This window comes from Procambarus clarkii, chromosome 21, assembly GCF_040958095.1.
Source record: "Procambarus clarkii isolate CNS0578487 chromosome 21, FALCON_Pclarkii_2.0, whole genome shotgun sequence".
Lineage (NCBI taxonomy): Eukaryota > Metazoa > Arthropoda > Malacostraca > Decapoda > Cambaridae > Procambarus > Procambarus clarkii.
The window spans coordinates 19,300,322-19,316,424 of record NC_091170.1 but is presented as its reverse complement, the minus strand read 5'-3'; the positions used below and the strand labels follow the sequence as shown (position 1 = coordinate 19,316,424).

The window sequence follows — 16,103 nt, the reverse complement described above, 5'->3', positions numbered from 1 at the left end:
ATCTGAAGCCTGCTCCTAGGAACTCGTTTATTTCATGAGAATGTACTTTGAAACTATTATATAGGGAAGTATCATATAAGGAACCTGGTGAAACTACAAGCAAGAGCTGTAATCCTACCTCAGCTAAGATGAAACCTACTCCTAGAGGCCCATTTATTTCATGAAGCTGTATATATGCTTCTGTAGAAATAGCCTTTACTCATTAACACCATCAGGTAACAATCATATAAGTAACAGGATGAACCTGTAGCCATCAACCTGTTTAGTAAACAAGTTCCAGATGCGAGTCAGCCTAGGAGTGAATGATCACTGATGAAGCGATGTTCCTGAGAATGGCACTTTCAGCATGAGACTGTTGAAGGTTGAGAGCCTAGTGCTACGGGTGTGAATTACTGGTAGTCCACGAAGTTTGGCCAGGTGTGGAACGTTAAGGATCTTGGCCTTGTACATAACAGTAAGACCACCAACGTCACGACAGTGTTACAGGCTGTGATGTTCAGACCGTTCCCACCAGACTTTGCCAAGACTAGAGTTCAGCCTTCTTGCCCGTCTCTCCCCTTTGTCCAAAAAGTCTGATGAATGATGGGCGACAGGCGATCCAGGAAAGGGGTGCATACTCTAGATGAGAGTGAACTTGTGCTTCATATAAGATTTTGCAGCCCTTGCTGTCAAGAAGGTGTGAGATGCGCCGTAGGACTGTTAGTGTCATGGCTGCATTTTGAGCTGGAATAAGCACATGGCACTTCATTGTCATTGAAGAGTCGAACTTCATTCCCAAAATGTCAGTTTCATCTGTAAACGCTTCGGATTTGCCACCCATTTGCAAGCCTACCTGATTTGCCTAGTGCAGTCTAGGTATCATCATCGCTTGTGTCTTCTCAGCTGCAAATGTGACCTGCCATCTCCTACCCCAGGTAGAAATAGCTGAAAGTTGGTGATTGATGATTCTTGCAGCAGTGCGTATTTCCTCCTTTCTGAATGTCCTTTCCTTTCTCTCTCTCTCTCCCTTTCTCTCTCTCTGTCGTATCTGTGTTATTACTTTATCTGTCTGTCTCTGACTCTATCATTCTCTTTGTTTCTCCTCTCTTTCTCTCTTCTCACTGTCTCTCCTCTGTATGTCTCTATCATTCTCTGTCCCTCCTCTCTGTTTCTCTTATTTCTCTGTTTCTCTCCTTTGTTTATCTCTCTTTCTCTCTATGTCTCGCAGCCTCTCTCTCCTTCATTGTCTCGGCTTCTCTCGTCTCTTTGTCTCTCTTCTCTGTTTTTCTCGTCTCTTTGTCTCTCTTCTCTGGTTCTCTCTCTCTACCTATGTTGCTCTCTCTCTCATTCCCTCTTTGTCTCTCTCTTATCTCTCTTTTTCTCTCTCTGAGTTTGTCTCTATATCTCTCCACTCGCTATCTCTGTCTTACTCCTTTGAACTCTGTCTCTCATGTTCTCCGTGTCTGTGTCTTTCCTTCTCTCTCTGTATCTCATCTATGTGCTTTTCGTTTCTCAATCTCTCCTCTTTTTGATACTCTACTTCTGACTCTCTTCTCTCTCCCCTCTCTCTGTTTCTGTGTCTCTCTCTGTCTTTTCTTCTCTTTCTGTTTCTGTTTTTAACTCTCTCCTTTCTCTAACTTCGCCTCTCTCTTCCGTCGCTGTCGTTGTGTCTCTGCTCTCTCTCTTTCTCCATCTCATCTCTCTCTGTTTTCTCTCTCTCTCTCTCTCTCTCTCTCTCTCTCTCTCTCTCTCTCTCTCTCTCTCTCTCTCTCTCTCTCTCTCTCTCTCTCTCTCTCTCTCTCTCTCTCTCTCTCTCTCTCTCCCTCTCTCTCTCTCTCTCTCTCTCTCTCTCTCTCTCTCTCTCTCTCTCTCTCTCTCTCTCTCTCTTTCTCTTTCTCTTTCTCTCTCTCTCTCTCTCTCTCTCTCTCTCTCTCTCTCTCTTTCTCTTTCTCTCTCTCTCTCTCACTCTCACCCCCCTCTCTCTCTCTATTTGTTTATCTCCCATCATTTCTCTCCTCTCTCTCCCTTTGTGTCTCTCCTCTCTTTATGGTTGTCTCTCTCTGCATCTCTCTCCTTCTCCCTCTTCCTTCCTTTTTCTATGAGTCTCCCTCTTTCTGTTTCTCCCTATCTGTCTCTCTCCAAATGTAACAGAGATCATTATATCTAATAATTCCAGTAATTAACAATTAGCATTAACGTTTAAAAAACCTTTTCTCAGAAACGTCATATAAAAACATTAAAAAAGTTTTATTAAACCATTATGGCCTCACAGTTTATGTTCGTTTTTACAAATTCTCTAAAAACGAGATTAAAACAGTAAAATTTAATTTTCAAACGTTTTGAAAGCGAGAAAATGTTTGCTGGGAGGTAAGTGACAATTCGTGAATAATAAATGAGTGTGTAAATGACAGTGAACGATTGAGTGAGAGTGAGTGAGTGAGTGCAGGAGAAAACAAGGAGGGAAGACAGTATCTGCCTTAGTATTTCCACTTACCTAACCAATACTCTGTGGAGGCGTTACCGAAGCTGGTCTTGTAGGCCTCCCAGTCTCTCCTGAAGTTCACCGCAGGAACAACTCTAGTGTCTCTCTGCACGAACACCGTCCATCCTCCTGAAGAACAAGTCATTGTTAGGTTCAAAATGACACATAACAGCTGAGAACTTTCTTAAACACGTTGATTAAATTATTATAAGGAAAAGTTTCATAATAAATTAATTTATGATAAAGTGTGATAACTTCATCTTTTCCCAATTCTAACAATTACCAGTAATTTAGTCAGTGTTCAATTTTCAAAATGATACTGGTAGCATCACCAGTGTTTCCCATGGTGGGTGATAGTAGTGCTGGTAGTGTCACCAGTGTTTCCCGTGGTGGGTGATAGTGGTGCTGGTAGCATCACCAGTGTTTCCCATTGTGGGTGATAGTGGTGCTGGTAGTGTTAATTATTAATTGTAGTGTTCATGTTAGTGTTAATAATTAATTATCAATTATAAACCACCATCTCCCAGCACCTCTCAGCCCCGCCGGGAAAACCAGCCAGAACACATTTACAATATATCAACTACCCTGTGACCCAAGGCGATATGTGCGCCAAGCGTCGTAACAATGCGGACCATTGCATGATAACAGAAGGTGATTTGGCGGCTGCCAGGGGCAGCAGGTCTCCAGGCGTCCGCTCATCGTCAAGGATGAACCAGGAATCTATCCCCAGGTGGATGACAGTGGTGCTAGGATGTTGTCACCTCTATATAGTTAGATAAATTATTGAAGTCTTTCCAATATATGAGTAGAATGAATTATTAGCAGTTTGCGAGTCAGCTGTCGGGAGACTGCGTCAGTCAAAGATATTACCAGAGGTCAGATCCCTGTGGGTGTGAATGTCACCAGTGAACTACCTGTTAATACGCAAATTGTATGACGGTTATGCAATTTGCGCATAACCAATCACAGGCGAGTAGGCCTCTGACGTCATTCCATACAGAGCAGGCACTAGCCACTCTCCAAGCAGGCCTCAGTATTCTCACAGACCCAGAGTAGGTTGGACCTCGGCTGGCTAGATATATACCTTGTTACCTCACTCAATAAACTACTGAAGTGTTCTACTGTATATATCTACAACCAACATACATCCAAGAAAGCAACGAATACTGGTGGCAGCGGTGGGATTCAGAATTAATTTTATGAGCTACGAAATCATAAGTGCCCACATCACGTGTGTCCAGTGCCTCCCGCCACCCACGCATCAATATTCAATGATATTGTACCAGCCAAGGTCCAACCTACTCTGGGTCTGTGAGAATACTGAGGCCTGCTTGGAGAGCCGATTTAATAATTTTAATTTTGCCATTTCCTTACCTTAGCCAAGTTTGATATTTTTTTGAGTGTTTTTACTTTTTTTGTGTACTCTATTTCTTACAACTAGCGTACTTAATTATAATTTGCGATCAACTGCCACTTCCTCGGTAGTGACAATGCCTACCACTGTTGCAACTCCTTCAGACTCAACTGGAACAGTTGTTCGTCCTAATGTCCAGAGATCAGCTCAGGAAATGGTTATCTCACTTTTTGCTGGTGAATCCCGCTTATTAGCGCCATTGGTTTAGTAAGGTTGAAGCGAAAACCGTCGCACTAGCCTACTGATGCCGAATACTTGGCAATTGTACGGTCAGCTGTTGACACAACCAAGGGTGATGCACGTTTTGTTGTTGATGAGAAAGCCATTATTAGCCTCCAGTCTTGGTCTAAATTTAAGGATTTCTTTCGTCGGCGCTTTGTTAACAAAGGAGACCTCGACCCGTATAGGTTAATCAAGAAAATTGCCAATGCCACATGCAGCCTGGTGAATCGTTTAATGCGTTTACTAGCCATCTCGGTCAATATCTGTATGCCTTAGTGTCTGCTATGATTAGTTCATCATGGGTAGATAAAGACAATACTCTGTCTCCTGAGGCTATGGCCAAAAGGAGAGCATTTGAAGCTTAAATGCATTTTGCCTCGGAGCATACTAAACCGATCATCGAGCAACAAAATTTTGGAGTTAAACATGAAATTGGTGAAGTGTTTGAGGCTGTTAACAATGCCACCGATAAACTAGCTCCCCTAAGAGCTCAACTGTTGCCATCCTCTGATACTGTGTATGTAGTAACAAGCTCTCAGCATCCTCCCACAAACTCTCAAAACTCTTGGTCGCAGAACCTCGGCTGGCCAGATATATACCTTGTTACCTCACTCAATAAACTAATGAAGTATTCTACTGTATACTGGGGGCTACGACCCATGGTCATAGCCCCCAGTCAAATTCGCCTCCTCATAAGTTGCCGAGACGCTATAGTCCACAACCATCCACTCCCTCATGTTGGCATTGTGGTAAGAGTAACCATCTCGCAAAGGACTGTTGGTCCGCTCCTAGATCATCACCCCCTAGACAATTCTTTCGGTCCCCTCGTCAATCTAATCATTCTAGGTTCCCATACTGCAAGTACCATAAACAAGTTGGTCACCACACTGCGGATTGTAGAGAGCCTAGGCAAAGGACATCCCACTTCGTAACTCCCACTGTCAGTCTTGGCGAGGTGCACAGCGTCAGACATTATCAGAACTTTCGTAATTACAGCTCCCAGCCCAGCTATAATGTAACTTCGAATTATAATACTCGGTCACAGAATGCTGGAGCTCAGAATGTTCACTCCATGTCATCGGGAAACCCCCAAAGCCATCCGCTAACCAATTCAGGCTAGCCAGTCCTAGTGATCTCCCTGTGTATTTAGTAACTACCCAAAATAGATTTGGACACTTGACAGAGGAGGACACTGACTCTAGCCCATTTGTAGATGTTGATGGAACCACAGTGAATTTGACCCAGACAAGACGCAGATATCCCAGACAACATAAGTCACAAGTAGTAACTTGTCCAGTCTCAAGTGATGGTCCCCCTTGTCTCAGCCATTGTCCATGGTAGAGTTTTAAAAGTTTTTCTTGACTAAGGTGCAAAAATTAATATTGTCAAGCCCTCAGCTCTTAGAGATATTGCAAGTAAGCACCCCTACTACAGTAAGAAAGTCACCCAAACCATTTCTAAGTATTGTTTCAGGAAATAAAGTAAAAGTTCAGGGTGAAATAGACCTCCTACTCAAGTTAGATGACGTCACATTGTCTATAACATGTTTAGTTGTTGACAATATCCATTTTCCTGGCAACATTCTCCTAGGTCTGTACACCATGATTGATGAAAATATTGCATTGTTTCCCCATCGTTGGAACATTAGTATCAAAGACCATGTCATACCCTTGTGTAGCATGTATCGACAGGGCCATGAGTTCAACCTTCAATCAGACTACGTTAATTTTGTCGACACCCGCCTTGCTAGCATAGGTTTGTCAGATCCTTGTCACGGTAGCATACCCGAGAAAACAGGCACTCGATTGAAGCATAGTAGTTGTGCAGTTGTTAAGGAGAGTGAGTATCGGGACTTTCTGGAAGGGAACGCCGTAACGGATTCTCGTTGTCTCGATCGCCTGGCAGCTTCCATCTCTGAAGTCAGTGGTTCCACGGCTACTGACACTGTGCTGCACTCTCATTCTCTCACCAGAATAAGAGTTAAGGTTCAGGGAGTGCCTGAGTTATCGGATGTGATTGCGGAATGTGAAACGTGTAAAGTGAATGGTACGTTTGTTGAACCCTCCTGGCACACAGTGCAGGATGGTACTGTTACATTGTATATTGCAAACACTAGTAATGCCAACATCCATCTCCAGTCTGGCGCCCATGTTGTAGATTTTGCCCATTACTCGTTACCGGTGCAAGTTGTGGATGATGTCTCCATGGATCATACTGTTTGTACTCTCACACCAGGAGAACAGGGATCTCAGCCAGAGGTGCAAGTGCTACACCTCAGTCCTACTGATTTTCCTTACTCTGTGGTTCAGCTTTTGGAAATTTTGAACAGGAATAGAGCCGTTGTTGCTCTACCAGGAGAAAAGTTTAGGTCTCACTCCTCTTATTACACATAAATTTCCCCTTGAACAAAGAACTATGCCTATTTATGTACCAGCTTACCGTCTTCCCCATTCTCAGAGAGCAGAAGCCGATAGACTTGTAGAGGAAATGTTACAGAGTGATGTAATTGAGTCGAGTAATTCGCCATGGAGCGCTCCATTGATTCTTGTACCAAAGCGAGATGGGACTTGGAGACCTGTAATCGATTAATCGGAAGCTTAACAGAGTAACTATACCTAATCGTTTCCCACTTAAAGTCCTAAATGATTTGTTGCAAAGTATAGGTTGAAACAAAGTATTCTCAACATTAGATTTGTTGCAGGGATTCTGACAAATCTCCCTTGATGAGGAAAGTAAGCAGTTGACAGCCTTTAGTACTCCCAATGGTCATTTTCATTTCAAAAGAATGCCATTTGGTTTGCGGAGTAGTTCAATAACCTTTTCACGGCTCATGACGAATCTATCTCATAGATTGATAGGAAGTACTCTTCTAGTTTACCTTGATGATCTCATAATCATGTTGCAAGATGTTCAGACCCATTTCCAGAACCTTGAGAAAGTACTTGCAAAGCTCGCAAAAGCTAATTTAAAAATAAAGCTTGCGAAGTGTTCATTTTTAAAGGAGAAGATTTATTTCCTAGGCCATACAGTTACACCTTCGGTATTACATTGAATGAATAAAAAATTATTGCTGCCCGTGATTTTCCAATGCCTCGTACCGCAGAAGCCGTTAGACAGTTCACAGGTCTTGTAAGATTTTATCGTTCATTTATTGCTGGATTCTCTTTTATAGCCGCTCCACTTTACAAGTTACAAAGAAAAGATGAACCCTTTGTTTGGGGAGAGGCCCAGGATCAGTCATTCAAAAAACTCAAGGCAGACTTGATCTCGTCATCTGTCCTTAGGTACCTAGATTTTTCTAAACCTTTTACGTTGGTTACAGATGCTAGTGACATAGGTTTAGGTGCTGCATTACTTCAAACAGAAGGCCACAGAGATCACGTAATAGCTTATGCAAGCCATACATTATCTAAAGAAGAGAAAAATTATAGTGCAACAGAACGTGAAGCCTTGGCAGTTGTTTGGGCTCTTAAGCATTTCAGGGATACAATTTATAATTACGCAGTTCATGTTCTTACAGATCACCAACCATTAATTCTTTTGTTCAAAAATAAGAATCCAGTTGGAAAGTTTGCTAGAATTGTTTGCTCACAATTCAAGAGTTCAATCCTATATTTGATTATATTCCAGAAAAGCAAAATGTTGTAGCCGATGCGTTTCCTCGACACGTAGCTGCAATTAAGCTAAATTACCCAGCTTTAAACGCTACAGTAGCAGAGACAAGATCCCATGTGGGCACCCATCATTAAGTTTTTAACTAAGCAAGACACTCGCCCGATTCATAAACCTCCAGTACCATTGAAAGAGTTAGTGATGTTGGACAATTTACTGTGTAGAGTAGTAAAGCTAGGGACAGCCCCGAAGAAATGTTGTCAGTTAGTTGTTCCAGCTGTCTTGGTACCAACTGTGTTAAAAATTATCCATGATGCTCCCGCAAGTGCACATCCAGGAAAGGATCGTACACTCCAACAAGGTCGATTGAAATATTTTTGGCCAAAAATGGCTTAGGAGATTGCTCATTATGTTGACAGATGTTTAACCTGCTTACAGCACAAGGGACATGTGTCAGGACCTAATCCAATTCAGGTGTACCCAGCAACTAAAGCTCCTTGGGAAGTAGTATTGATGGATTTGTTGACAAATTTTGTGGAAACAGAAAAGGGAACAAACACTTGCTTGTAATGTTTATTTGGGGAGCCGATCGGCCGAGCAGACAGCACACTGGACTCGTGATCCTGTGGTCCCAGGTTCGATCCCGGGCGCCGGCAAGAAATAATGGGCAGAATTTCTTTCACCTTATGCCCCTGTTACCTAGCAGTAAAATAGGTACCTGGGTGTTAGTCAGCTGTCATGGGCTGCTTCCTAGGGGTGGAGGCCTGGTCAAGGACCGGGCCACGGGGACACTAAAGCCTTGAAATCATCTCAAGATAATGGTTGATAATTTTTCACGGTATTGCGAACAAGTTCCTATCCTGAACAAGACAGCAGAAACTATAGGCAGTGCATTCTATGACCAAATAATTTGTAGATAAAGCCTAATGCCTTAAGTAATCCTTTCAGATAATGGTCCAGATTTTAGTAATAGTATTTTAGCTAGCTTGTGTGATTTATATAACATTAAATAATGTAGTATCATGCCTTACACCCCAGCAAGTAATGGAATAGCAGAACGTACTAACAGGAAAGTGTTAGATGCCTTGAGAGTCACGTTGAATTTTGATAACAACAATTGGGATGATTTTATACCCTTATTTCAGTGTACCATAAATTCTTCAATTAATGTTTCTACAGGTGACACACCTCATGCTATTCTTTATGGTACAGATAAGATCCTCCCTAATGAATTGACTAATGTACCTCCTACTCCTTTATATAATGTAGATGATTTTGTTCAAGTGAAGTGAAGACAACTGCAACTAGTATTCAAGAAAATACGAGAAAAACTGTCCAAAGGAACAGCCGAGTTCACTCGAGCAAGGAATGCACGAGCTAAACCCAGTAAGATAACTATTGGATCTGTAGTAATGGTACTTAACCAACACAGGTCTGGCCCTATGTACAAGTTAGCTAAGAAATTTTTGGTAATCGAGCTTATAAAAGGTAACCTTATCTTCTTTTAATGTTTATTATGCAAATTTCACATGTAAGCCATTATTGAATGCCACCGAGGTCCTTTCAGTATCATTGTAACTATATAGCTAGCCAGAGCTTGTCGACAAGGGACGTTGACTTGGTAGCGTGTCCGAGCAGTGTTATACTCAAATTGTATGACGGTTGAGACATAACCAATAACAAGCAAGTAGGCCACTGACATCATTCCATACAGAGCAGGCACTAGCCGCTCTCCAAGCAGGCCTCAGTATTCCCACAGACCCAGAGTAGGTTGGACCTCGGCTGGCCAGATATACCTTGTTACCTCAATCAATAAACTACTGAAGTGTTCTACTGTATATATCTACAACCACCATACATCCAAGAAGGCAACGAATATACCAGTCTGGTAGTTGACTGGTGACAGGCTGATGCGCCCGGTCAAGCTCTAAGGTCGGGCCAGTCTGGTAGTTGACTAGTGATAGGTTGACTGCGGCAGGTCAAGTTCTAAGGTCAGGGCAGTCTGTTAGGTGACTGGTGACAGGTTGACTGTGCCAGGTCAAGATCTAAGAACAAGGCAGTCTGGTAGTTGACTGGTGAATGGTTGACCGCGGCAGGTCAACATCTAAGGTCAGGGCAGTCTGGTAGTTGACTGGTGACAGGTTGACCATGCCAGATCAAAGATCAGGGAAGCAGAAAGTGAGTCATGCAATGTTCTTGTGACAGGTGGCTGGAGGTTATGGAGTTGGCATGTTTGGTCACTGTCACCAGGGTGATATGTTTGGTCACTGTCACCAGTGTGACATGTTTGGTCACTGTCACCAGTGTGACATGTTTGGTCACTGTCACCAGGGTGACATGTTTGAGAAACTTAATCCAAAAATCCAAACACGTAGGTTTTATAATAAAAAAAGTTTTCTACAACTATTTTGTTCCTAATGTATTACAAATAGTTTTTACATGTTTAAATCTAAATTTTATGGAGATTTTTGTAAAATTCATTAATAAATTGTGAATGATATTTAATGGCTGAATGAAACCTTCAAAATACATTTAGTTATTCTATGATCAGAAAAAGTAGTTTTCTAAATTTTCTAAAAATCACTCTTTTTAACACAATTTGACTCCTTATGTATTCCACTGAACACTAATATCATGTTTAAATATAAAATGTATGTATTATTCCCTAAAATAATTTATATAAATTGTAAATGTTCCTCAATAGCGGTGTGAAAGATTCTGAAGACTTTTTGTTGTCCTACATTCTCAATGTTTACATGTTTACATTCTCTGAAGTACAGTTGTCAAGGCTGTGTCCTTCACTCTCACCACAGATTCTTACACTCCTCTGCATGCTCAACTATAATTGTTTCCATTCTGAATCTCCATGGACATTTGTATCGAAAATGAAACCAACGTGGTTTCCTTCAGGGCCTTCAGCAGCCAGCACATTTGCTCATTCATTTCCACAGATTCCACAGATTCAAGGAGGAGGTGGGCGAGAAGGAAGGACGAGGAGGGCAAGGAGGAAGAAGGAGGAGGGCGAGGAGGAGGGAGGAGGGCGAGGAGCAGGGAGGAGGGCGAGAAGGAAGGAGGAGGGTGAGGAGGAAGGAGGAGGAGGAGAGCAAGGAGGAAGGAGGAGAAGGGTGAGGAAGAAGGAGGAGTGGGCCAAGAAGGAATGAGGAGGAGAGCGAGGAGGAAGGAGGAGGAGGAGGAAGGAGGAGTAGAGCAAGGAGGAAGAAGGAGGAGGGCGAGGAGGAAGGAGAAGGAGGGCGAGTAGTAAGGAGGAGGGCTAGGAGGAAGGAGGAGGACGGCGAGGAGGAAGGAGGAGGAGGGCGAGGAAGAAGGAGTAGGACGAGGAGGAAGGAGGAGGGCAAAGAGGAAGGCGAGGTGGAAGGAGGAGGAGGGCGAGGAGGAAGGAGGAGGACGAGGAGGAAGGAGGATGGTGAGGAGGAAGGAGGAGCGCGAGGAGGAAGGAGGAGGAGGGCGAGGAGGAGGAGGAGGAAGGAGGAGTAGAGCGAGGAGGAAGGAGGAGTAAGGCAAGGAGGAAGAAGGAGGAGGGTGAGGAGAAAGGAGGAGGGCGAGGAGTAAGGAGGAGGGCAAGGAGGAAGGAGGAGGAGGGCGAGGAGGAAGGAGGAAGGCGAGTAGGAAGGAGGAGGAGGGCGAGGAAGAAGGAGTAGGACGAGGAGGAAGGAGGTGGGCGAGGTGGAAGGAGGAGGAGGGCGAGGAGGAAGAAGGAGGACGAGGAGGAAGGAGGAAGGAGGAGGAGCGCGAGGACGAAGGAGGAGGAAGGAGGAGGAGGGCGAGGAAGAAGGAGGAGGACGAGGAGGATGGTGTGGAGGAAGGAGGAGGAGAGTGAGGACGAAGGAGGAGGGCGAGGAGGAAGGAGGAGGAGGGCAAGGAGGAAGGAGGAGGAGGAGGAGGATGGTGAGGAGGAAGGAGAAGGATGAGGAGGATGGTGAGGAGGAAGGAGGATGGTGAGGAGGAAGGAGGATGGTGAGGAGGAAGGAGGAGGAAAGCGAGAACGAAGGAGGAGGGCGAGGAGGAAGGAGAAGGAGGCCGAGGAGGGCGAGGACGAGGGCGAGAAGTAAGGAGGATGGCAAGGAGGAAGGAGGAGGAGAGCGAGGAGGAAGGAGGAGGAGGAGGGCGAGGAAGAAGAAGTAGGACGAGGAGGAAGGAGGAGGGCGAGGAGGAAGGCGAGGTGGATCAGGAGGAGGAGGGCAAGGAGAAAGAAGGAGGGTGAGGAGGGAGGAGGAGGACGAGGGGGAAGGAGGATGGTGAGGAGGAAGGAGGAGGGCGAGGAGGAAGGAGGAGGAGAGCAAGGAGGAAGGAGGAGGGCAAGGAGGAAGGAGAAGGAGGGCAAGGAGGAAGGAGAAGGAGGGCAAGAAGGAAGGAGGAGGAGGAGGGCAAGGAGGAAGGAGGAGGGCGAGGAGGAAGGTGAGGAGGAAGGAGGAGAATGCGAGGAGGAAGGAGGAGGAGGGCAAGAAGGAAGGAGGAGGAGGGCGAGGAAGAAGGAGAGGTGGAATGAGGAAGAGGGCAAGGAGGAAGGAGGAAGAGGGTGAGGAGGAAGGAGGAGGAGGAGGAATGCGAGGAGGAAGGAGGAGGAGGTCGAGGAGGAATTAAGGAAGAGCAGATCGAGGAGGAAGGAAGAGGAGGAAGAGGGGGAAGAGGTCGAGACAGAGGAGGAAGAGGGGAAGGATGTCGAGGCAGAGGAGGAAGGAGGATGAGGTAGAGGAGGAAGGAGTAGGTCTAGGAGGACGGTGGAGGGAGAAGGAGGAGGTGCAAGGAGGAGGACGTCGGGGAGGGGGAAACTAAGTGAAGGAGGAGAAGAGGAGGGGGAGAATAGCAGGGGTAGAAGTAGTAGAGGGGAACGGGAGAGGGCAAAGAGGAGGAGTGAGGGAAGGGGGATGAGAAGGAAGTGGGTGAGGGTAGGGGGAAGAAGTAAGAGAACGGGGGGCTCAGGAGGGGAAGGGGTAAGAGAAGGGGGGGGAATAGGAGAATAGGAGGGGTAAGAGAAGGGGAAGAGGAGGGGGAAGAGGAGGGGGAGGGGTAAGGGAAGTGGGATAAGGAGGGGGGAGGGGGTAAGAGAAGGGGGGGTGTGAAGGAAGGGAAAGAGGAGGGGTAAGAGAAAGGGAATGAGGAGGAGGAAGGGAAAGAGGAGGGGAAGAGAGGAGGGGTAAGAGAAAGGGAATGAGGAGGAGGAAGGGGAAGAGGAGGGGGTAAGAAGGGAGGAGGAAAGAGGGGAAGGAGGGGAGGAGAAGATGGGGAGGGAGTGTAACGAGACCTGTGTGAGGCCTGGTAGCGTATACACTGTAGGCCTACAGAGTTGCCATGACGTGTTAGGGCGCTGGATTATACAGGCATGTCTTGGTAGATGACTATGTGTTCATCTTTATCAAATACAGCAAGAAAAATAAAGAATAAGATAAAAATGTTTTGCATAACTTTATCTCCGATTTTACTAATGAGATAAATAAATATTATTAAGTGAACACTGCAAGTTGGTGAGGCAGCGACGGTTGTGATGTGGGTCCCACCAGGCGAGGGTCAGTAGCCAGCTGACCATCACCCGGGTGGTCCAGTGTTTGTACCCACGCGTAGTGACCATCACCCCCTCCCTCCCCTGCTCTACCCCTTCCTTCTCTTACCCCTCCCCTCTTCCCCTTCCTCCTCATCCCCCCCTTCGCTTACCCCTTCCCCTGCTCTTCACCTTCCTTCTCTTACCCCTCCCCTCTTCCCCTTCCCCCTCATCCCCCCCTTCTCTTGCCCCTCCTCTCTTCCCCTTAATACTCATCCCCCCTTCTCTTACCCCTGCTCTTCACCTTCCTTCTCTTACCCCTCCCCCTCCTTTTCCCCTTCCTCTTCCCCCTCTTCCCCATCCCCCTTCCCTTACCCCTCTCTTCTCTTCCCCTTTCTTCTCATCCCTCCTTCCCTTGCCCGTCCTCTCTTTCCCTTCTTCCTCATCCCCCTTCTCTTACTCCTCCCCCCGCCTTACCCCACCTTCTCTTACCCCTCCCCCCTCTTCTTCCCCTTCTCTAACCCCTCCTCTTCCCCTTCCTTCTTATCCCCCCTTCTCTTACTCCTCCTCCTCTTCCCCCTCCCCCTCTTCCCTGTACTACTCCTACCCCTGCTATTCTTCCCCCTCCTCTTCTCCTCTGTTACCTAATTACCCCCTTCCCCCCCCCCCCAGACGTTCTGCTCCTTCCCCCCTCCTCCTTTCCTCTCCTCCTTCTTCCTCCTTCCTCTTAGACCTACTCCTTCCTCTTCTTTTTCATCCTCCTTCCTCCTCTGCCTCGACCTCCTCCTCCTCCTCCTTCCTCCTTGATCTTCTCCTCCTTCCTCATCGATCTCCTTCCTCCTCAACATCATTCTCCTTCCTCCTCGACCTCATCCTTCTACCTGGAATTTTTCCTCCTTGACCTCTTCCTCCTCGACCTCCTCCTTCCACCTCTTTCTCGACCTCCGTCTCCGCGACCTTTCTACCTTACCAACTCTTCCTTCCTCTTCGACCTCCTACTCCTACTTTCTTCTTGCTCTTCTCCTAAACCTCCTCTTTAACATCCTCCTCCTTCCTTTTCGCCTTCCTCCTCCTTCCTCCTCGCCCTCATCCTCCTTCCTCCTCGCCCTCCTCCTCCTTCCTCCTCGCTCTCCTTCTCCTCCTTCCTCCTCCTTCCTCCTCGCTCTCCTCCTCCTTTCTCCACGCCCTCCTCCTCCTTCCTCCTCGCCCTCTTCCTCCTCCTTCCTCCTCGTCGACCTCCTCCTTTTGCCTCGACCTCATCCTCTTACCTGGAATTCTTCCTCCTTCCTCCTCGCCCTCCTATTCCTTCCTTGTCGCCCTCCTCCTCCTCGCTCTCCTCCTTCCTCTTCGCCCTCCTCCTCGCCCTCCTCCTTGCCCTCCTCCTTCATCCTCGCTCTCCTCCTCCTTCCTCCTCGCCTTCCTACTCCTCCTTCCTCCTCGTCCTCCTTCCTCCTCCTCATTCCTCCTTGCTCTCCTCCTCCTCCTTCCTCGACGCCCTCCTGCTCCTCGCTTTCTTCCTTGCCCTCCTTCTTCGTCGACCTCCTCCTCCTTCCTCCTCGCCCTCTTCCTTCCTTTTCGTCCTCCTCCTTCCTTCTCGCCCTCCTCCTCCTTCCTTCTCGCCCTCCTCCTTACTCCTGTTCCACATCCTCCCTCTCCCTCCTCGCAATTCTCTTCCTCCTTCCTCCTCACTCTCCTCCACCTTCCTCCTCGTCTTCCTCCTTCCTTCTCGGCCTCCTCCTTCCTATTCACCCTTCTCCCCCTTCCTCTCCTCCTCCATCCTCCTTCCTCAATCTCCTCCTTCCTCCACGCCCTCCTCCTTCCTCCTTGCCCTCCTCCTTCCTGCTCCTTCCTCCTCGCCCTCCTCCTTCGACCTCGCACTCCTCCTCCTTCCTCCTCACCCTCCTCCTCCTTCCTTCTCGCCCTCCTCCCTTCTCCTCGCCCTCCTCTCTCCTCCTCGCCCACCTTCTCCTTCCTCCTCGCCCTCCTCCTTCCCCCTCCCTCCTTCTCATGCTCCTCCTCCTTTCTCCTCGAGCTCATCCTCTTACCTGGAATTCTTCCTTCTTCCTCCTCGCTCCCCTCCTCCTCCTCCTCCTCCTCCTCCTCCTCCTTCCTCCTCGACCTCCTATTCCTTCCTTCTCGTCCTCCTCCTCCTCCTCCTCCTCCTCGCTCTCCTCCTTCTTCCTCGCCCTCTTCCTCCTTCCTCCTCCTGTTTCTTCCTCCTTGCTCTCCTCCTCCTCCTTCCTCCTCGACCTCCTATTCCTTCCTTCTCGTCCTCCTCCTCCTCCTCGCTCTCCTCTTTCTTCCTCGCCCTCTTCCTCCTTCCTCCTCCTCTTTCTTCCTCCTTGCTCTCCTCCTTCTCCTTCCTCCTCGCCCTCCTCCTCCTCCTTCCTCCTTGCTCTCCTTCTTCCTCCACCTCCTCGCCCTCCTCCTCTTCTTCCTCCTTGCTCCTCCCCCTCCTCCACCTTCTTCATCCTTGCCCTTCTTCTTCCTCCTCTCCCTCCTCCTCCTTCCTCCTCGACCTATTATTCCTTCCTTCTCGCCCTCCTCCTTCCTCCTCGCCCGCCTCCTCCTTCCTCTTCGCCCTCCTACTCCTCCTTTCTCCTCGTCCACCTCCTCCTTCCTCTTCCTCCTTCCTCCTTGCTCTCCTCCTGCTCGGATACGAATGGAACATTGTGTGAAAATTTTAATGCAATCGGTGAAGAACTTTCGGAGATTAGCGATTTTGAACAAACGAACATTTCCAGTTTTTATTTATATACTAGCTGTACCCGGCCACGCGTTGCTGTGACTCAGCAATGCATGTGAGTTGCTGAGCCACAGCAACCTTTTCCCCTGTCTCCTAGTCCTCCCCACCATTCCCTATGCCCAATCCCCTCATCCTACCAACCATTCCTCAC

General features: G+C 47.4%; 1 protein-coding gene across 2 annotated transcripts in view; it reads right to left on the bottom strand.

Moving 5' to 3' along the window:
* Nucleotides 1–16,103, bottom strand: part of LOC123760773 (angiopoietin-related protein 7) — a 557,761-nt gene that overhangs the window by 349,497 nt on the left and 192,161 nt on the right. For both annotated transcript variants that reach the window (XM_069328203.1, XM_069328204.1), the window contains exon 6: nt 2,474–2,590. In XM_069328203.1, coding sequence (XP_069184304.1) covers nt 2,474–2,590 — 117 coding nt within the window. The remainder of the gene's footprint in view (nt 1–2,473; nt 2,591–16,103) is intronic.